This window comes from Thalassophryne amazonica, chromosome 10 (genome assembly GCF_902500255.1).
Source record: "Thalassophryne amazonica chromosome 10, fThaAma1.1, whole genome shotgun sequence".
Classification (NCBI taxonomy): Eukaryota; Metazoa; Chordata; class Actinopteri; order Batrachoidiformes; family Batrachoididae; genus Thalassophryne; species Thalassophryne amazonica.
In genome coordinates, this window is record NC_047112.1 from 40,893,511 (window position 1) to 40,917,511 (window position 24,001).

Sequence of the window (24,001 nt, forward strand, 5' to 3'; positions counted from 1 at the left end):
CCACGTGCAGTGCATATTCACAGCACTTCACTTTTTTCAAATTTTGTTATGTTACAGATACAGCCTTATCCCAAAATGGACACATACCCCATAATGACAGTGGGAAAAAGTTTTTTTTTTTTTTGCAGATTTTTGCAAATTTATTAAAACAAACAAACAAACAAACAAAACCAAAACGAAACAAAGAAATCACATGTATATACATTTGAAAAATATATCAATTGGGCTAGTGACCCAGTCATGAAAGTCTATCAATCAGTTCATCAGGTAGACTCCACTGCAGGTATTGTCAAGTGTGGAAACACAATACACACACACACACACACACACACACACACACACACACACACACACACACACACACACACACACACACACACACACACACACACACACCACACACACACACACACACACACACACACACACACACACACACTTCACTCCCCTACGGGGGGAATTGAAGCTTGCAGGTAGCTCAGTGGAATAAGAAGGTGGGTTACCAATATGTAGACCTGGGTTTCAATTCCTAGTCACGCTATCTGCATTGTGTCAGTCCACCCAGTTTTAAATGGCCACCAGTCTTGGCTGGAGAAATAACCTGTATTGGACTAGTGTCCCATCCAGGGGGAAATGTAAACTGTAATCCTCGCGCTACAGAATACAGTAATGAACACCAGCACCAACACTCAAAAAATTGTTGCATTAGATGAACTCAATTCAGTTATGAGCAGGATTTCCATCTAATAAATATATGTAGCCCCAACTCAAATAAAGTGTATCCATGCAAGATAATCTAATTTAATGTAGTTGGGACTACAATCGGACCAGGAGTGACATGTTTAGCTGCATGTTCTCCCTGAATTGCTGGCTGTCTGAGTGGTGTCCAAAAAATGAGGTGGGCTTCATAGATAATTGGCAAAGCTTCTGGGGAAAACCTGGTCTTGTTAGGAGAGATGGCATCCATCCCACTTTGGATGGAGCAGCTCTCATTTCTAGAAATCTGGCCAATTTTCTTAAATCCTCCAAACCATGACTATCCAGGGTTGGGACCAGGAAGCAGAGTTGTAGTCTTACACACCTCTCTGCAGCTTCTCTCCCCCTGCCATCCCCTCATTACCCCATCCCCGTAGAGACGATGCCTGCTCCCAGACCACCAATAACCAGCAAAAATCTATTTATGCATAAAAATTCAAAAACAAAAAATAATATAGCACCTTCAACTGCACCACAGACTAAAACAGTTAAATGTGGTCTATTAAACATTAGATCTCTCTCTTCTAAGTCCCTGTTAGTAAATTATATAATAATTGATCAACATATTGATTTATTCTGCCTTACAGAAACCGGGTTACAGCAGGATGAATATGTTAGTTTAAATGAGTCAACACCCCCGAGTCACACTAACTGCCAGAACGCTCGTAGCAGATGATTAGATTCGGAGGATTAGCAGCAATCTTCCACTCCAGCTTATTAATTAATCAAAAACCCAGACAGAGATTTAATTCATTTGAAAGCTTGTCTCTTAGTCTTGTCCATCCAAAGTGGAAGTCCCAAAAACCAGTTTTATTTGTTATCTATCGTCCACCTGGTCGTTACTGTGAGTTCTCTGTGAATTTTCTGACCTTTTGTCTGACTTAGTGCTTAACTCAGATAAGATAATTATAGTGGGCGATTTTAACATCCACACAGATGCTGAGAATGACAGCCTCAACACTGCATTTAATCTATTATTAGACTCGATTGGCTTTGCTCAAAATGTAAATGAGTCCACCCACGACTTTAATCATATCTTAGATCTTGTTCTGACTTATGGTATGGAAATTGAAGACTTAACACCCCCTTCTGTCTGATCATTTCTTAATAACATTTACATTTACTCTGATGGACTACCCAGCAGTGGGGAATAAGTTTCATTACAGTAGAAGTCTTTCAGAAAGCGCTGTAACTAGGTTTAAGGATATGATTCCTTCTTTATGTTCTCCAATGCCATATACCAACACAGGGCAGAGTAGCTACCTAAACTCTGTGAGTGAGATAGATTATCTTGTCAATAGCTTTATATCCTCATTGAGGACAACTTTGGATGCTGTAGCTCCTCTGAAAAAGAGAGCCTTAAATCAGAAGTGCCTGACTCCATGGTATAACTCACAAACTCGCAGCTTAAAGCAGATAACCCGTAAGTTGGAGAGGAAATGGCGTCTCACTAATTTAGAAGATCTTCACTTAGCCTGGAAAAAGAGTCTGTTGCTCTATAAAAAAGCCCTCCGTAAAGCTAGGACATCTTACTACTCATCACTAATTGAAGAAAATAAGAACAACCCCAGGTTTCTTTTCAGCACGGTAGCCAGGCTGACAAAGAGTCAGGGCTCTATTGAGCCGAGTATTCCTTTAACTTTAACTAGTAATGACTTCATGACTTTCTTTGCTAATAAAATTTTAACTATTAGAGAAAAAATTACTCATAACCATCGTTCTCTTTGGCTGCTTTCAGTGGTGCCGGTATTTGGTTAGACTCTTTCTCTCCGATTGTTCTGTCTGAGTTATTTTCGTTAGTTACTTCCTCCAAACCATCAACATGTCTATTAGACCCCATTCCTACCAGGCTGCTCAAGGAAGCCCTACCATTAATTAATGCTTCGATCCTAAATATGATCAATCTGTCTTTATTAGTTGGCTATATACCACAGGCTTTTAAGGTGGCAGTAATTAAACCATTACTTAAAAAGTCATCACTTGATCCAGCTATCTTAGCTAATTATAGGCCAATCTCCAACCTTCCTTTTCTCTCAAAAATTCTTGAAAGGGTAGTCCTAAAACAGCTAACTGATCATCTACAGAGGAATGGTCTATTTGAAGAGAAACATGGTGTCTAACCAGATCCTTACTCTGGATGGCATTACCCTGACCTCTAGTAATACTGTGAGAAATCTTGGAGTCATTTTTGATCAGGATATGTCATTCAATACGCATATTAAACAAATATGTAGGACTGCTTTTTTGCATTTGCGCAGTATCTCTAAAATTAGAAAGGTCTTGTCTCAGAGTGATGCTGAAAAACTAATTCATGCATTTATTTCCTCTAGGCTGGACTATTGTAATTCATTATTATCAGGTTGTCCTAAAAGTTCCCTGAAAAGCCTTCAGTTAATTCAAAATGCTGCAGCTAGAGTACTGACAGGGACTAGAAGGAGAGAGCATATCTCACCCATATTGGCCTCTCTTCATTGGCTTCCTGTTAATTCTAGTATAGAATTTAAAATTCGTCTTCTTACTTATAAGGTTTTGAATAATCAGGTCCCATCTTATCTTAGGGACCTCATAGTACCATATCACCCCAATAGAGCGCTTCGCTCTCAGACTGCAGGCTTACTTGTAGTTCCTAGGGTTTGTAAGAGTAGAATGGGAGGCAGAGCCTTCAGCTTTCAGGCTCCTCTCCTCTGGAACCAGCTCCCAGTTCAGATCAGGGAGACAGACACCCTCTCTACTTTTAAGATTAGGCTTGTGTTGGGTATTTTCTCCTCCAAACATTCTTAAAACCTTTGATAAGACAAACAGAGTCAAGAACCACCAGTGAGACAGAAAGTCAAATTTTACGCGCGGAGTGCAGTCAGGCTATACACCAAAGCTACACTAAAGTCTGGCCTGCGCTTCGCTCTTTTATTAGTGAATCCCTCATCACATAAACAAAAACTTGTCCTAAGGGTGGGGGGAATGACGCAAGACAAGTTTCTTCCCGTAACATAAACACACACGTCAATAAGTGCAGCTGTAAGCAAAACAGTTTCTTTCTTTTTCTCTTATCGTCGAAGGTCAGCACATCTTGTTCGCAGTTATCAGCTGTTCTGCATCTGCCTGGAACACTAAGCATCACATCACAATCAGAATAATAATAAGTACATCCAGCTTCTCATTCCCAGTTCAGATTGACCCCAGCATGCTAAAACAAGGTTGAATAACACATACATTCTCGGGGTTAGGTGCAAACAGCACAACACCGTTCTCATCAGAAAGAAGACAAAAGGTACAAATGTTTAACAGTGATAACATATATATATATATATATATATAAAATCCTTAACATTTCCCACCTGTTTATCACCTGTTAAACATACAGTAGGCATCACCCAGCTTAGTTAGTTAGTTTATTAACTTAGTTTATTCTGTCCATGTTTTTATTAATTGAACACCACCAACAGATGGAAGATTCGAATCCAGCTGCTATTTGATCAACCAGTTTATACTCGTCAGGCACTCCTCTGGGGACTCCTATTGCATCAATATATGTTGGATTTCCTACTCCTTTCCAATCTCTTTTTACTCTATGTCTGGCTATGCCTTTCTGCCAATCCTCAGGAATAAGAGAGGCTGCATATGTCGTAACGTCTTCAGGGGTCATGGGTAACAATAATGATATTAATGCACAATAACCTGACACATTTCGTGGCAGTCTGTCAAAGATTCTGTTATCACCACACCACCACCATACATCACTCCTACCGACTGGTATAAATGAACCGTTTTTCTGTATTATTCGACTACACCACTTGTCTTATTACTTTTTCAGCTAAAGCTTCATAGGCTAAGAGTGTGTTAACTCATCACGTCAACAGTTCAAGCTTGAACTGGAGTTATGAGCTTTTCAATATCATCATAATTCTCAGTACAGTCATTACAGTTTTCTCCACTAAGGTCTGACTGTTTCAATGCTTGATATTTTGGCATAGTTTGTTGGAAGGCCAGATTACACTGTACAAATGTATTTGACACCATTTTGCCAACCATTGTTTTGATATAAGGGATCACACAACACATGCAAAGTCCAATCAGAATTAGGACTATAATAACTGGTGTCACCATTTTCAATAGTAACTGCCAACATGGTCCTGAAGTCAACCAGGACCAGGGATTCCACCGGTTCACGGCTAGGGTGTCTTTATGCATTGCATCACGAAGTTTGTTCAGCTCTTCCAATGCGTCCTGCATATCCACTGAATGAATGGAGTCTGGGATGAAAGTACAGCATGTTGTGTTCAGCAGAACACAAACTCCTCCCTGTGAACCAGTAAGCAAGTCTAAAACCATGCGATTTTGCATCACCATGGTACGTAAAGCATCTATTTCAGTGTTTTGAGCTGCTACTATTTTTTTTTGTTACATTCATGAACAGACCCAATCGATAATTCAGAGTTTCAATCATTAATGAATTTTTTTTCCACTCCTATCCAGGGGAACAATGAATGTGCTATTTTATCTCCTACAGACCACAATTTTTTGGTCCTTTAGTACATCCGAGCCCCACATGTGATTATGTGGTAACACATCTGGGTATATCAATCTCCTCCGTCTGGTGCTGCCATTCTTCTCTGTGGAGGTCCTACCACATATGTATGGTCAGTCACCTGGGTAGGTGCACACACACCACCCCAATTTGGTGGGAGACTCATGTACAGTCTGGAACCACAAAGCCAATAGATGTCATCATACACCGGAGTACCATTTACAGGTGGTAGCAAAAACTTACTAACATAAGCACATGATTCATCCGTTCCCCGTGGACAGGAGCCTGTATAATTACATCCCCGTCCAATGTGATGAAGATAAGTACCATCCACATATTATGTTTTGGTTAGGCTTAAATTATTTGATAAAACATACGTTTGGGTACACAGACGTTTCTTAATTTTACCTACATTTTTATTCCCTGTCCCGTAAAAGCAAATTGGGAATGGCCGTTGTGATGACAATTTAACGTGATGATATTTTTGCGTTTCCCTTCAGTCTAGTCAATGGAGCAGCACTTGGGCACGCTTGTACGTCCTCTGTTGAAATCCCTATCATATAAGTGGTTGCACTGAGGCAAGTGGTGTTACATCTTATCAGATTTGCTGAGAACTGCTGCCCCCGAAATACAGTTTGATTATGCATCCGTATGATAAGACATTCTGTCACCCTAGCAGGGTACGGTTTAGCCGTCAGAGCTGGGTGTGTTGAGGATATAGGTATTTGCAAACAAACATAACAATTAGTAACGTAATTCCATAGCCAATAAATGAACATATCTGTACCACATATTAGTATGGTATATATGAGGGTGTCCATCTGTCTCATTCACATTATGAATAAACCTCTTCTGACGTTGCTTGCGTTGTTCTCTGGCTTGGTCCACAGTGAGCTGCAATTCTTGGGTCAACCACCAGGCCAGGAATCCGAGGAGCACGAAACACACTAAGATCACAACGCAACCGGCTGCCCTACCAACAGTCCGGCAGCGGCGGCGCTGAGCACGCCGCTCCGGGGTCTGCTGTAGTTCAGTCATGATTGCTAGGATACAGTGTTGTTAACCACCTCACCTAATAGTGCAAGGATCTCCCTGCTTCACTGGCATTGAGACAATCTATTGCTAATTAAATAGACTCCCTTTGTAGCCAGACTTCCCCTTACACTGTGGAGGCCGCCAACACACGCTGTATCTTACAGTGATGTATCCACGTTGATCTCTCCGCTATCTTTACTGCAGTTGGTGTTGTTAACAGCACTTGGTATAGACCTTCCCAACGAGGACTGGACTCTGATGAACACCCAGTCTCCTGGCTAGACTACTGGAAGGCCGTCCTGTGGAAGATCAAAATTATTCGGCAGTAAATGTGTTTAAGTTATCTCTTTCTGTGTTAATGTCTTTTTCATAAAATTTGCTAATGTTTGTTCCTCATCTGCTGTTTTAGTATCCATGTCAAAATTGGTAGACGATATGGTCGTCCATAAAGTATCTCAAATGGTGTTAACCCTGATGGTGTTGGTGTTATTCTCATATACAATTTTACTAGGTCCAACATTCAATCCAGGTTCGTTTTGTCTCTTCTATACATTTCCTTAATCTTATTTTTATTGTGCCCTTTGTCCTTTCCACTAATCCGGCACTGTGTGGATGATAAGCACAATGATTTTTGAGATTGACCTGTAGCGCTTCTCCTACGTATTGCACTATTGTATTAACAAAATGCGCTCCATTATCTGAATAGACTGTTTCTGGTATTCCAAATCATGGAATGATGTCTTTGCACAATGCCTTAGCCACTGTAAGTGCATCTGCATGTTTTGTAGGGAACAATTCTACCTATTTTGAGAAGGCATCAATTATGACTAAACAAAATTCCTTCCCTTCATGTTTACTCAGCTGTATATAATCCATATGAATCACTTGAAAGGGATATTGTGGTGTTGGAAATTTGCCTCTTTGGGGTCTCAAATTGCCTTGTGAGTTGTGTTTTGCACATGTCATGCATGCTCTACAATGCTGTTTTTGCATATGCATCGAACCCATAAAGACAAAAAATAGATTGCGATATCATACCCCCTGATGAGACATGCGTCACGCCATGGCTCATAATAGCTGCCCATTTAAACATATTTTTTGGCAATATGGGTTTCTTTTGTGGTCATATCCGGAGGGGTGTCGCCCTGTGGCTGATAATTCATGTCCTAAATATTTTACTTTATCCCTACACAACTGAACTTTGTTTTTACTCACTTTGTGGCCATTATCAAATAAGAAACATAATAATGCTACTGTGTCAGTTATGCAGTTTTCTCGTGTGTCAGAGGCAATCAAATGTCATCGACATACACTAATAGTTGGCTATCTGCCGGTGGAACGAAATTAGCTAAACATGCTGACATGACTTGAGAATAAATAGATGGGCTCTCTGCGTAACCCTGCGGTAATCTGGTAAATGTATATCGTTGTCCTTTAAAGGTAAAAGCAAACCAGAATTGACTATCTGGGTGTACTGGTATCTATTACAGAAAAACAACTAGAATTTAATCTCAATGAGCTTAACAGTGTGTGCGGATCTGGTACACATGGAGCTCTTTTTACCACAGCAGCATTTACTGCCTGCAGATCTTGAATCATTCTCCACCCCACTGAGGGCGGAGCCTTTTTTTTACAGGAAATATGGGTGTGTTACATGGTGAATCTGGACATGGCACTATTACTCCTGCTGTTAACAAATCCTCTATTACTGGCCTGATTCCTTCAATTGCATCAGGTTTCAATGGATACTGTCTTACACATGGTCTGTATTCTGTTTTTGGTCTTATAACTACAGGTTGTGCATTTTTTATCAGTCCTACGTCTGAAGGACCTGTTGTCCACAATCCTGATGGTACAGAAGAGAGAGATCATCCTCTTCAGGACTCAACTGAAACACTCAGGATTGTGAAGTGGACACATCAATGTGTGTTCCAGCTGTCAGCACCAATGAGACGTTAACTGGCACTTTATACAATTTAGTTGATGGACTGAACTCCGTTCCTGGTCCAACTCTGCTCCAATCAGTGGCTGACAAAGCTGTTATGACTGTCAGTCCCAATTCTTGCCATTCTGTCAAATATGGTTACAAAGTGACACATGTAATGGCATACCTGTGAATCTCAATTTTAAAACATCTTCAGTGGCACCTGTTACTGTTATGACAGCTGTTGAGTTGCCATCATGAATCAAATCGGTCATTGTCAGCTTCACAGGTGAAATATTTTTCAATTTGTTTTCATACACTGGTGTTCCTGGCAATATGCCACTATGGACTCTAAATAATCTGCATCTAAACTCTATCCATGGTTCTCCTTCTTTCTGAGTTGTCCTGGTAATTTCAGTATAATTTATCTTTGGTCCTAACACACCTTTTGCACGTGTAATCATAGCTTCCACTCTTGTTTCTAAGACTAGATCATCATGTGTCAGTGGTACGCCTTGTTGGTCTGCAGGATTCCAGTCTCCGCGTACCTGACTCCATTTAGGGCCACATGCTTTCATCCACACCTGTTGGACTTCAGGTCCACTAAGGTGGTAAGAACTTCTAATGTTTTCTATATCCTGCATAAATCCCTCAATATCGACATGTGGCGATGGTATCATGTCGACTGCTGCTTTGATATCATCAGCATTCCATGTTCGATATACGAGCATGGTTGATCGATATCCTGCTGTTCCTGCACGAGGATTTGGTACTTCTATCATAGGATAGGCACCTCCCTGGTCACTGTGTTCCACCATGGGAGGGGCTGTAGGCACTTTCGCTTGACTGCGTGTTTGTGGTTTTTCTGGTTTTTCACTTTTTACCTTAGGTTTTACTGCCAAATCATACTGTGGTGGCGGTACATCGTCATCCTCTGGTAGAGGAGATAAGGGTGTTGTTGTCACCGACGATCCAGCCGGCGGTGGTTGCTGAGGCTGTTCTGGTTCTCTGTGCTGAATTATCACATCTTCTTCTGCCTTACCTACAACTTTCTTTTTCCTTACTTTCTCTAATTGTCGCTTCTCTGCTCCCTTCTGTCTGTTCTCTGCTTCCTCCTCCCAAAATGCCACTAAATCTGCCCCTACTTTCTGCATCTTTTTCTCATCACCTTTATGTTGCTGTTCTAACTCCTTCTTTAGCTTCTGTATACTGATCAGGTTCAGTCGTCCGTCAAAGTCATGTTTATTTATCCAGGTCTCCAATTTCTTTGTTGCTTTGGATTTTTTGCTTCCATAAATTTCCAGTCGTCAGTTGATAAATTTTCCTTATTTATAGACGTCTTACCCCCCATTTTTATTATCCCTTGTTATAATTTGGACTTCAGACGGGGGCACACCTAGGGTGTTCTAAATCTGAAGTTTTCACACTTTCTTTGGACGTGACAATTAATTTGCCGTCGTGTGGTTGATTCCTTTCACCTCCCCGTAGGAAGCGGAATCACTTGCCTGCTGCTTCCACACGCACGGTTGTCACTAACGTTGTCCAAAGTATTACACTTTCACACAGTTATTTACACTTACACAAAACACTATTTACACATAGAAACACTTTTAATAATCGTACGCGTATTCTTATGCCAGGGGAGCTCGCCCTCCCGTGAAATTTAACTAATGTCCTGCATTAGGGGACTCCGCCGTCCCTGCCAGATTTAACTGCTTTTTTACAGTGCACGTATTTCTACCCGGGATTTCCTTTACATATTAAAACAGAGGAGTCCGTACCCTCCTTCCGGAATTTAACTACGGGCGTCCCTCGCAACCGTAGAGGAGTCCGCCCTCCTCGCGGAGTTTAACTGCTTTGCATTAACAGACGATTCCACGCCATCGCTTACGGAGTTTAACTGTTTTATGTGATCACTTTTATCCCCTACCGGTACGCGTATATAAACAGAGGAGTCCGCACCCTCCTTACAGAGTTTAACTGCTTTGCATTAACAGACGATTCTGTATCATCGCTTGCGGAATTTAACTGTTTATGTGATCTGATCACCACTCACTCAGTACTATTTACAAAGAAATTCTACTCACTGACTCGACTTCCTGTCTGTCTTCTTCGGGAAAATCTCGTCAACCAGACGATGCCAACGGTGGTCGACAATTGCAGACACGATCAATCGATCGGACCTTGGCCAAGGATTTACGTCTGGACTTGACGACCTCCGCTGGACACCTCCGGTATTGTTGAGATCCCGGACGAGCCCCCAGTCAATGTTGGGTATTTTCTCCTCCAAACATTCTTAAAACCTTTGATAAGACAGAGTCAAGAACCACCAGTGAGACAGAAAGTCAAATTTTACGCGCGGAGTGCAGTCAGGCTATACACCAAAGCTACACTAAAGTCTGGCCTGCGCTTCGCTCTTTTTATTAGTGAATCCCTCATCACATAAACAAAAACTTGTCCTAAGGGTGGGGGGAATGACGCAAGACAAGTTTTCTTCCCGTAACATAAACACACACGTCAATAAGTGCAGCTGTAAGCAAAACAGTTTCTTTCTTTTTCTCTTATCGTCGAAGGTCAGCACATCTTGTTCGCAGTTATCAGCTGTTCTGCATCTGTCTGGAACACTAAGCATCACATCACAATCAGAATAATAATAAGTACATCCAGCTTCTCATTCCCAGTTCAGATTGACCCCAGCATGCTAAAACAAGGTTGAATAACACATACATTCTCGGGGTTAGGTGCAAACAGCACAACACCGTTCTCATCAGAAAGAAGACAAAAGGTACAAATGTTTAACAGTGATAACATATATATATATATATATAAAATCCTTAACAGCTTGAAACTTTCATTTTTGCTAAAGCTTATAGTTAGGGCTGGATCAGGTGACCCTGAACCATCCCTTAGTTATGCTGCTATAGACTTAGACTGCTGGGGGGTTCCCATGATGCACTGAGTGTTTCTTTCTCTTTTTGCTCTGTATGCACCACTCTGCATTTAATCATTAGTGATTGATCTCTGCTCCCCTCCACAGCATGTCTTTTTCCTGGTTCTCTCCCTCAGCCCCAACCAGTCCCAGCAGAAGACTGCCCCTCCCTGAGCCTGGTTCTGCTGGAGGTTTCTTCCTGTTAAAAGGGAGTTTTTCCTTCCCACCGTCGCCATGCTTGCTCACAGGGGGTCATTTTGACCGTTGGGGTTTTTCTGTAATTATTGTATGGGTTTGCCTTACAATATAAAGCGCCTTGGGGCAACTGTTGTGATTTGGCGCTATATAAATAAAATTGATTTGATTTGATTTGATATATTTATTAGATGGAAATCCTGTCCATAATTGAATTGAGTTCATCCAATGGGTCATTTGCTTGAGTGACACTCAAAAAACTGACTCACTGGATTGGATTCCACGTAATAAATATATGTAGTCCCAACTAAATTAAATTACATTATCTTGCATGGATGTGTTTTATTTGAGTCGGGGCTACATATATTCATTAGATGTCAATCCTGCACATAATTGAATTGAGTTCATCCAAAGAGCCATTTTTTGAGTGAATGGGCCGGTAGGGCATTGGTCTTTTGAGCAAAAAGTCTGGAGTTCTATGCCACAAAATATTTTCTTGGTCACAGTTAACATTGTCAGAAAAAATGGCAGGTGACCAGGTCGTCACAGTTACAGGCACATGGTTTCTTTTGTGGTACACCACTGGGTAGGCTTAGTACCAATTGATTAACACTGTGTCCACCTGACTGAGTAAAAACTGATATAGTGCAGTTTCATGTGTTTGAACCTGTACCTATGAATGCAAAGTTTGAGGCAGTCACATTTAATTTTGCCTTTCTTACATGGGAAAGGGGTAGAAGGGAGGGGGGTCCCTTGGTTCCCCGTCATAAATATGTGAATTGACACAAGGCTATGGGAATGTTTAACAGTCATGTAAAAACAGTTTGTATTGATGTCAGGTCCACGTGAGTGGAGCTGACCAGTGTGGACCAACTGTGTGAATGAGTCCACCTTCTAGGCAACGGCGGTAAAACATTTCATGGGTTTTTAACAACAAATGTAATTTTTTTTCAGTAATGGAAGTCCAAACGATTCTCCTTGTGTACTTTCCACTGCTGCAATACAAAAAGTTTCACTTCTTTCACCATCCACAGATTCTCACCGTACTTCCACTGAAATCAACAGCTTTATACATTTTAGACCTCGCTTTGCGCAATATTAAAAAAACAGTACTTTGACAATGTAATACTGTAACATTATTTTCTACCACTTTCCACTTATTTTCTACCACTGTTTGCACAAGGTGGAAAAGTGTATCAATGTTGATCTACAGTTGAAAGTTAATTTTGACACTCCACGCTTCAGGCTTTTCTGTGACACAGATTTACCAATATTGTATCAGACAAAGAATCAGTGCCCCGAGAGAGCTTAGTTTTTGATTAACAGCTCAGGAGTCCCCAACATGCGCGCAGGAGACCATAATTAATGCTTAGATTGGATGTTGTTTACAGTATCTCCTCTTCCATCTGTCATCATGCCGAGCTGAGATTAATAGTTTGGCGCTTCCTGCCCATCAGGCCTTCAGCGCTCCAGCTGTGGCTGTGTTTCTTGCACAGCTTGGGGGGGGCGGGGGGTCTGTTCCAAATTGGAGATACAGTATATCCAGCTGTTTCGTGGACTCACCGATAAGGCGCTTCGGTCGTTGTCACAGTATCAGTTACAAATTGGCTGGGCTGAAGCAACAGACTGACAAAGGGAAAATAACTCCTGAATGATGGCATTTGAAAAAAGGCAAGGGTTATTTTCTTTTAGATACTAACTGTAGGGAAGAAGGTTTTTATAATTTTTTTTTTTTTGTGGGCTCTTTCAAACATCTGGTGGTGACAAGGCCATTTTTAAATGTTAAATCCTTAACCATAGTCGGACAAAAGCACTTGATTTTGTATATTTGACCTTGCCTCAGCACTTGGAAGAGTTTTCTAGACACAAGTACGGCAACTGTGTTTGAAGCAGTTTATGTCATTGGTGGTGATTTATTTTTAATGATTTTTCTGCATCAATAGAAAATAATTCAACTTTTTTCCCCCTTGAGCTTTGTAATCTACTAAGAAAATAAGGCATTTAGAACTGAGTTTTTTCATGGTCTTGTATTGAAATGTTTATGGACAGCCCCGTCTCCTTTCTGTTTTCATATGCCTATTTTCCAACAGACCTCCTGTTTTGGCAATCATACAGAGAGAATGTGAAAGAAAAACTCTACATATAATCACTGACTGATCCTTGGTTGACGAATCAGCATCACACTTTCTCAGATCAGATTGAGGACACATTCAGTTGTGTGTGGTTTTATTCCCATAGGGGACACACCGGTCTCCACCCTTATGTGGGTTTGAATGGAGTGAATGTTTTGCTTTGTGGAGTGCCAGTCCTGCCAGCAACCCCTGTTTGGAGAAACCCAATGTGCATGTGGTGATGGTGGGAGGAAAACAGAGGAAATCCATGTGGACATGGGGAGAGCATGCAAACGCCTCACAGACAGGAACTGGGCTTTTTGCGGAACCCACAGCCTTCCTGCTGACTTGGAGAGAGTGATTCATGCTTTTGTCACCTGTTATTTGGACTACTGTAACTCCCTGTATTGTGGGCTAGATCAAATGTCCATTCACCGTCTGCAATTGGTCCAAAACACCGCAGCGCGGTTGCTTATGGGCACCAGAAAGCGGGACCACATAACTCCTGTACTGGCCTCTCTGCACTGGCTTCCAGTCAGTTACAGGATTCATTTCAAATTGTTGCTGTTGGTTTTTAAATGTTTAAATGGATTGGCTCCCTCTTACCTCTCCGAGCTTCTGTTGGTTCATGCTCCAGGTCGAAATATGAGATCAACTGACTCTGGAAGTGCCGAGATCCCGGCTGAAAACCAGGGGAGACCGTGCATTTTCAGTGGCAGCTCCGAGACTCTGGAACAGGCTTCCTTTGAATGTCCGTATGGCCCCGTCTTTAAACATCTTCAAGTCTTGGTTAAAAACTCATTTGTTTGCTCTGGCTTTCGACTCAAGCTAGCCGACTCAAGCTAACAGACGGTCAAGTTAACAGACAGTCAAGCTAACTGAATGTTAAGCTAACAGACTGTCAAGCTAAGTGAATGTAAAGCTAACAGACTGTCAAGTTAACAGACTGTCAAGCTAAGTGAATGTAAAGCTAACAGACTGTCAAGTTAACAGACTGTCAAGCTAACTGAATGTAAAGCTAATTGACTGTCAAGCTAACTGAATGTAAAGCTAGCAGACTGTCAAGCTAACTGAATGTAAAGCTAGCAGACTGTCAAGCTAACTGAATGTCAAGCTAACTGAATGTCAAGCTAACAGACTGTCAAGCTAACTGAATGTAAAGCTAACTGACTGTCAAGCTAACTGAATGTCAAGCTAACAGACTGTCAAGCTGAGTGAAAGCTACTGTAATTATGAAGATAACTGAATAACTGAACCAACAACTTACTGTAAATCGTATAGGATATGAACCTAACTGTATGTGGGGTTCATTGATAAAACTATACTCAACTGAATATAAATAATATAAAGCTAAAAGAACATAATTTTCTAAAGCTCCCTAACTACGGAGTGAACTGAATTTAAAGCTAACATAAAAATAAGTGAATATAAAGGCAAATGACGTGAACAACAACTGAATCTGAAGCCTGCTGATTCTAAAATTGATGGAATATAAAGCTAAGTCAATATTCATAACTCACTGAATGTCGTTTCAACCAGATAAAAAGCTAACTGCCCACATAGGTCATCAGGTATGAAGCTAACTGGAATGAAACCTGAATTTAAAATGGACTGAATATAAAGTTAATTGAATACAAAGTGAACTCAAAGCTAATTTGTTGTAAGTAACTCCTTATAACGCTTACTAATTCTAAAACTGACAGAATATAAAGATAACTCCAATCTATCTTTTTTCTGGCATCTTTTTTTTTTTTTTAATGAGAATGATGTGTATGTAGCTGCCTGACACAATCTAAAGTTAAAATAATCTAAATGCTAATTATATAATTAACAAGTGAAGGGAAAGGTAAATCTGTTGAAAACTACCTCAATATGTAGTTAATTGGATATGAAATGTGACACACAAATAACCACTAACTGGACCAAAAGCTGTATATGAAAGTAAGTATTGTAAGACTGAAGAATTTGAAACCAATAAAGAATGTAGAGCAAATATAAATACTAAATAGGCATAATATTAATGGAACAAAAGGCAAATTAAACATAAAGCAGAAAGGTTTACAGAAAATGAAATGAAATGTAACAATCTAAAATTAAATCCTTGTGCTGCTAATTCTAAAATGGACAGAATATAAAGCTAAACATGAAATAAACAAACTGGAATGTAAAAAGCTAAATATATATTTTAAACTGAATTTAAAACCAATTAAATCTTGTCTAAACTTTATAATAAAAATAAATGCTTTTGAACTCAAATTAGTTTTTTTTTTTCATTTATTATTAATTTAATGAATATATTTTCCCTCCTTTTTCTGAACTGCAGATAGCTACATAATATTTTCTCTGTTTCATTCCAGCAAGGATGCAATGCGAGAGGCAGCAATTTTTTCCACTTTGTTAGCTCCGGTTGAGTGTTTTTGGAGTAAATCTGAATGGAGTGCTGAGAATGCTGCTGGCATCAGCAAAGAGGCGGGATCGTCATTTTTCCGAGTCACCTCACAGAATCACTTTGCATTTGTGCTGCACTGAGATACTTTACTGGGTTTGAGTGAACCCAAGCGTGTGCTTCCTGTCAGCCTCAAACTGCTGTGCTTGGTTTGACTCATATCCAGCGTGTGGTTTACATTCCTCATTGGCTCACATTAAAATACTGGGAGCCAGAACCTCTCTGCAAAAAGCACAATGAGATTGCCTCAGCTTTGTCATGACCTGCAGTGGGCCTGTTTACGATGTCGCGTAATTCATGAGACACCTATTTAAGAGACATTTTCTTTGTGACTGTGTGACCAGGCGTGTCAGAGAAATTAAAAATACTCTTTTCTGTCAACAGAGCCATCCTCGTTTCTTGGGCTGTGTCACTTGGTATCTTCGTGTGATTTCATGCCTCTCCTTCCTCACCACGCTGTTTGTTTCAGACTGGCAGGTCGCCATGCTGGCCCTACTGTTAGGAGGCGCCGCCCTCACCCTGATCGCCTTCCTCATGGCGCTTGTCTTCTTGTGCGTCGGCTCCAGGAGTCGCTGCTACAAGCCTGTGGCCATCATGCTGTTCTCTGCAGGTATATAACACGTGCACACATAAACATTACATTTCTATCTTTAAAAATAAAAACATTGATGAATTTCAATGGCCAGTTGTCCACAACAAAAGTACATAAGACATAATTTGCCTGATTTAATTAAATTGAAGTTTCTTTCAGTAATTTATTCTCAATAAAACATCCAGTCACATGTATTATTTCAGTTTCTAAAAAACAAATATACGTGAGGCTATTTCACTTTGACACAAAGTTTAATTCAACACGTGTAATCCATCTATAACCTATTTATTTTAACTGATTGTTACAGTCAGTTTATCAGACAGATATCATCAACCTGCTGTGTGTTCAGTAGCGTCTTCCTCACTTTGAGATCTGTAGTATAATCAAACAAAAAGAAAAACCAGTCGAGGCTAGCGATAGCCTCATGTTAGCAACTCAGTTATTGAAATTATCGATTAATTTAGATCTTCTGTGTGAAATCAAAGTGAAGTGTGGAAAAAGTGCTACGCTATAACATTTTGGTCCATGGTCTGAGAACAGGGATGGCTTAGTGGTTTGCACTGTTGCCTCAGTGAGAAGGTCCTGGGTTCACTTCCCACCTGGTCCTTTCTGTGTGAAGTTTGCATGTTCTCCCCACAATTGTGTGTTACCTCTGGGTGCTTCAGCTTCCTCCCATTTCCAAAGACATGCAGGGTAGGTGAATTGGTGACTCTAAATTAAACATACCCAGTGAGCATTTTTTCATTAAAAAGACATTCAGAAAAGGTTTCAAAAGTGAAAGTTTTTTCAACGTCAATTTGTAGACATGTAGTCAACATTTGGGTTTAAACCATTTTAACCACGATTTTGAATACTGTAGTGATATTTTTCAACCTGTACAATGAGTAAATTATAGCAAATCATAATTTTGAAGCCTAGCTAGCAATGCACGTAGACATTTATCATTTAAAAGCTAGCAATGAAAACTCCATTGAAAACTGGTCTAAATAGTAAGTCCCTTTGGCTGCTCCCTTGTTTGCACCCGGGGTCGCCACAGCAAATCCAAGGTGGATCTGCATGTTGAATTGGCACAGGTTTTACGCCGGATGCCCTTCCTGACGCAACTCCACATTACATAGAGAAATGTGGCAGGGGTGGAATTTTAACCCGGGGCCTTCTGCACTGAAACCAAGCGTATTAACCACTTGACCACCACCCCTGAAAACCAGTCTAAATGCTGTTAGATCATACAGTATCTGTGTTAATTCCTTATTTTATGTTCGTTATCAAGTGTTTGTTTTTCTTATCTGTTTAAAAGTGTCTGGAACCTGGTTTCAAGTTTCAACAAGAGTTAAGTGTCACTTCAATTATGCATGCGTAAGTTTTCGATAAAGGGAGGGCTCCCCCTGTCTGTGAGAGCCAGTAACATATAGACTAAACCACACCCACGGTAACGCCCACATTGTATTAAAGTGCCATGTGAGGCATTTTCTTGGTCTTTTACAAGATGGAGTGTGACTGTAAAGACCCAGGCCTGATTTTCAACGTGACCTTCAATAAATTCAAAATGAGGAATATATCGATGTGGTTCTTTGTAAGGGGCAGTAAATTACATAAAGAATTGGGAGAAATTACAGTGCGGACATTTATTCAACCTTTATAAATAGAGGTTGAAAATAGTTTGGGGGTATTTTTGATTAATAATTTACGCTCAGTCAGCATTAGCAAGCTATCTTTAGCTTAGCACATCTAAAACCTCATTCACAACGTGACCGGTATAAAATAAAACCAACAGTGCTCATTTCTGGTTTGTTTTGTTGAGAGATCTTTAGTTTTTGCACAGGGGAGTGATAGCTCCGAGCATGAAAACACCCGAAAGGCTCTTACTCACAGCCACATTGTTTTTACAAAAGGAACTGATGTTGAAGGCCAAAGTTGTCGTTGGCTAACATGATATTTTTAGAATTCAAAGCATGTGCATTTTTGTTTACATGTTGGACTTGGATAAAATTCCCCAATTTGTTGTAAAGTTGGTGTGCCAAAATTTAAATGTAATACCGGTATTTTAATAATAATATATGGAAATATATATTAATGGAAGTGTCACCTTTCTTCACATTCACTACACAGACTATCCATACAAACACTTTCTAATGTTCTCTCACTTTACACTTACTGTATCTGCTAACTACCCTATTAATATCTCTCTGTATGTGTACTTATGTGTAAGTGTGTAAATCAGTATGCATAGTGTCTGAATGTCTATGTACCAATGCGAGTGTATAAATGTATGATAGTTTATCTAATCTAATGCTAATCTGACTTAAATCTCTCTCTGTCTGGTTGCCAGTTGATTAAACTATAGTAACAACGCACGCCAAAACTCTCCTCCTCTCAAAAAACCAATGAAGTATAGATGGATTGTGTCCATTTATAGGCACCACCAGAGGTTGATAACTCCCACCCTGAATTCAAACCAGTGACACGTCACCGATTCGTCTGTGATGTAATGAAGCTTTATTTGGGGAGTCACAGGATTTTTCACAGGGTGAAGCGAGGCATTGAAACATCTTGCGACAACAACAAAAAAAAAATCTTGCAGCGACACTTATGCTTTGAAAGATCGATGTGGTGTTGAACCGTCTGCTTCAAGCATAATACCACAAGTAAAGTACTGACCAAGTACTGAATGTCATCATAAAGTCTCACATTTCTTCAGCTTACAAGTCTCTTTGTTACAGTGTTCTAAACTACGATCCTACAGCCAGAGCAAAAACATGAACTCCAGAAAAACTCTAAGTGCTTGTGTATTATAATAATAAACCCAAATTGTTATTTCAAAATAATCCCTAAACATGTTCATATTATAGAGTTCTGGAGGCTTCTTTTTGACAGCGTGCACCCAACACAGCTCTGTTTTTATGCAGTTTTATGCCAATCATTAAATGCTTTGAAAAGACACCTTTTGTAAACCAGATTTCACCAACCAGTGAAAATGAATTTGGAGAAATTTCACCACAACAATATGTATCACGTCTATTTAAAGCTTCATCTAAAGGAATCACCCATTTGATGAAAGACATTTGTGTTTTGTGACACTGATAATATAGCCACATTTTTACTGATTTAAAAGTGAGTGAAAGACATTCAAATGGATATCACCCAGTTTTCAACCAAAAATCAATGTTGTAATTACATCTTGTGCAAACTGGGCAGGTGAGAGTCTGAATGAGTTTGTCTATCTCTGTGTGTTGGTCCTGCAATAGACCGTCTCTCAGTGACTGTTGGGATAATCTGAAAGTGCCTTAAAATGAAGTAAAAAATTTGCTTTAACAAGAGAATTTCTACATGCAGCCATGGAATTGTGGGATGTTGGGGATGCATAACATGAAACAGCAACCATGTAACTCAAGACGGTTTTTGAACTATCTAACACATTAGCAATATGCTGTAACACTAAACTGAAATAGATGTAAAAATGTCAGTCAATCAATTCAATCAATCAATTTTATTTATATAGCGCCAAATTACAACAAACAGTTGCCCCAAGGCGCTTTATATTGTAAGGCAAGGCCATACAATAATTACGTAAAAAACCCCAACGGTCAAAACGACCCCCTGTGAGCAAGCACTTGGCGACAGTGGGAAGGAAAAACTCCCTTTTAACAGGAAGAAACCTCCAGCAGAACCAGGCTCAGGGAGGGGCAGTCTTCTGCTGGGACTGGTTGGGGCTGAGGGAGAGAACCAGGAAAAAGACATGCTGTGGAGGGGAGCAGAGATCGATCACTAATGATTAAATGCAGAGTGGTGCATACAGGTCAAAAGGAGAAAGAAACACTCAGTGCATCATGGGAACCCCCTAGCAGTCTATGTCTATAGCAGCATAACTAAGGGATGGTTCAGGGTCACCTGATCCAGCCCTAACTATAAGCTTTAGCAAAAAGGAAAGTTTTAAGCCTAATCTTAAAAGTAGAGAGGGTGTCTGTCTCCCTGATCTGAATTGGGAGCTGGTTCCACAGGAGAGGAGCCTGAAAGCTGAAGGCTCTGCCTCCCATTCTACTCTTACAAACCCTAGGAACTACAAGTAAGCCTGCAGTCTGAGAGCGAAGCGCTCTATTGGGGTGATATGGTACTATGAGGTCCCTAAGATAAGATGGGACCTGATTATTCAAAACCTTATAAGTAAGAAGAAGAATTTTAAATTCTATTCTAGAATTAACAGGAAGCCAATGAAGAGAGGCCAATATGGGTGAAATATGCTCTCTCCTTCTAGTCCCTGTCAGTACTCTAACTGCAGCATTTTGAATTAACTGAAGGCTTTTCAGGGAACTTTTAGGACAACCTGATAATAATGAATTACAATAGTCCAGCCTAGAGGAAATAAATGCATGAATTAGTTTTTCAGCATCACTCTGAGACAAGACCTTTCTAATTTTAGAGAGATTGCGTAAATGCAAAAAAGCAGTCCTACATATTTGTTTAATATGCGCATTGAATGACATATCCTGATCAAAAATGACTCCAAGATTTCTCCCAGTATTACTAGAGGTCAGGGTAATGCCATCCAGAGTAAGGATCTGGTTAGACACCATGTTTCTAAGATTTGTGGGGCCAAGTACAATAACTTCAGTTTTATCTGAGTTTAAAAGCAGGAAATTAGAGGTCATCCATGTCTTTATGTCTGTAAGACAATCCTGCAGTTTAGCTAATTGGTGTGTGTCCTCTGGCTTCATGGATAGATAAAGCTGGGTATCATCTGTGTAACAATGAAAATTTAAGCAATGCCGTCTAATAATACTGCCTAAGGGAAGCATGTATAAAGTGAATAAAATTGGTCCTAGCACAGAACCTTGTGGAACTCCATAATTAACCTTAGTCTGTGAAGAAGATTCCCCATTTACATGAACAAATTGTAATCTATTAGATAAATATGAATCAAACCACGGCAGAGCAGTGCCTTTAATACCTATGGCATGCTCTAATCTCTGTAATAAAATTTTATGGTCAACAGTATCAAAAGCAGCACTGAGGTCTAACAGAACAAGCACAGAGATGAGTCCACTGTCTGAGGCCATAAGAAGATCATTTGTAACCTTCACTAATGCTGTTTCTGTACTATGATGAATTCTAAAACCTGACTGAAACTCTTCAAATAGACCATTCCTCTGCAGATGATCAGTTAGCTGTTTTACAACTACCCTTTCAAGAATTTTTGAGAGAAAAGGAAGGTTGGAGATTGGCCTATAATTAGCTAAGATAGCTGGGTCAAGTGATGGCTTTTTAAGTAATGGTTTAATTACTGCCACCTTAAAAGCCTGTGGTACATAGCCAACTAATAAAGATAGATTGATCATATTTAAGATCGAAGCATTAAATAATGGTAGGGCTTCCTTGAGCAGCCTGGTAGGAATGGGGTCTAATAGACATGTTGATGGTTTGGATGAAGTAACTAATGAAAATAACTCAGACAGAACAATCGGAGAGAAAGAGTCTAACCAAATACCGGCATCACTGAAAGCAGCCAAAGATAATGATACGTCTTTGGGATGGTTATGAGTAATTTTTTCTGTAATAGTTAAAATTTTATTAGCAAGGAAAGTCATGAAGTCATTACTAGTTAAAGGAATACTCGGTTCAATAGAGCTCTGACTCTTTGTCAGCCTGGCTACAGTGCTGAAAAGAAACCTGGGGTTGTTATTATTTTCTTCAATTAGTGATGAGTAGTAAGATGTCCTAGCTTTACGGAGGGCTTTTTTTTAATAGAGCAACAGACTCTTTTTCCAGGCTAAGTGAAGATCTTCTAAATTAGTGAGACGCCATTTCCTCTCCAACTTACTGGTTATCTGCTTTAAGCTGTGAGTTTGTGAGTTATACCACAGAGTCAGGCACTTCTGATTTAAAGCTCTCTTTTTCAGAGGAGCTACAGCATCCAAAGTTGTCTTCAATGAGGATGTAAAACTATTGACGAGAAATGTGGTGTGATGGAGCAGGGATGTAGCCAAGCAGATTGAGGATCATCAAAAGTTTAATTTTTTCTCTTACAAACCTTTCTGCTCGGTTTGGTGGAATTTGGCAGAAAATTTGAGTTGTCCTGTAAACAGTCAATGCAGCAAAGTACTGGTACTCAGATTTGTGCCATCCAGTGTGACCTTTACGCGTCATGTAACTCCTGAATCTGTCTGCATTTACAATATTGTCATGTTGACACCTTTATTGCAGTGGTTCTTCAGGTCTGCAGCTTGGTGTTGTTCCCCATCAAGTTCATCGAGACGGCCAGCATGAAGGTTTACCATGAGTTCAACTGGGGCTACGGCCTGGCCTGGGGATCTACCATCTTCTCCTTTGGAGGAGCCCTCCTCTACTGTCTGAACCCCAAGAACTATGAGGACTACTACTAAAGCATGTGAGACAAGAGGACAAATCAATCAAACTTTGGTTTTCCACATCCCCCAAGTTGTAGGAGCTTCTATTTCACTCAACTGAAAGCACCAACTTTAATCACAACAAACCAACAGTAAAAATATAGATTAAACAAAAATGTTGGTATTAGGACCTGAAACATTTGATACTGTGAATTTACCATCTCAAAGACATTTTGGACTGAAGCGCAGAGCTCTAGTGGGATTGGGGTTTGGCATTAATTCAGGATGGAACAGAGACTTCCAAAACCAGAGTTTAATCTCTGATAATTGTCACTTCTCTGATGAGTCTGCCTTTCATTATTTGGATCTCCAGTAGGTCTTGGGGTTGGTTTGTTTTTGGCAGAAACTCTGGAACAGATGGATTTGCTGATCCCATACCAGGAGAAGTAACAACTTGGAGAAGTAATTAACCAATCATATGAGTCAAGCAAAAGAATGACATACATGCAGACTGATCAAAGAACCGAGATCCAGGGAGAAAATATCCTATTTACGGACTTCCCGGCTTTGAATCACTGATGAAGGAAATGTGGCACGCTGCATCTCATGACACACAATGTCTGAATCGTCCCGTCGTCTTCTTTGTCCAGGCAGTCGAAATGAGTGAAGCCACATGTGAAGCTCCATTGGACTGGATTTTTCTGTCCTATTTGAAGATACTGAAAATGAGATTAATGATTAGCACAGCCTGTCACATGTGTACAGTGGTAAAACCAGAAGCATGACCCCAGTCACACCTGCTTTTTAAAGAAACTGTATTACACGCAAGTCTGTGCAGTACTAATGAAGTATTACTCATTACACAAAAGCAGGATGGAAGGTGGCAGGTGACTGTTATAGTGAAGCAATAAGGCTTCTTTTAGCAGTAATTCTAAAAATTATGCTCAGTGAAAACACAATTCATTATAATATTTAAAAAGTGGTTAAAGTTCAATGTAGTTCTGAGTGGTGAATCAACAGGAAAGTTATTGTACAGTAGTGTTCAGAATAATAGTAGTGCTATGTGACTAAAAAGATTAATCCAGGTTTTGAGTATATTTCTTATTGTTACATGGGAAACAAGGTACCAGTAGATTCAGTAGATTCT

General features: G+C 40.0%; 1 protein-coding gene across 2 annotated transcripts in view; it reads left to right on the top strand.

Moving 5' to 3' along the window:
* Positions 1–23,785, top strand: part of tmem47 (transmembrane protein 47) — a 34,024-nt gene extending 10,239 nt beyond the window's left edge. The window contains exons 2-4 of one of the 2 annotated variants that reach the window (XM_034179891.1): positions 16,391–16,531; positions 22,712–22,895; positions 23,258–23,785. In XM_034179891.1, the coding sequence (XP_034035782.1) occupies positions 16,391–16,531; positions 22,712–22,890 (320 nt within the window). In that variant the 3' untranslated portion in view covers positions 22,891–22,895; positions 23,258–23,785. Of the gene's footprint in view, positions 1–16,390; positions 16,532–22,711 lie in introns of both variants that reach the window. The other variant, XM_034179890.1, reaches the window with a different exon arrangement.
* The last annotated feature ends 216 nt before the right edge of the window (positions 23,786–24,001 follow it).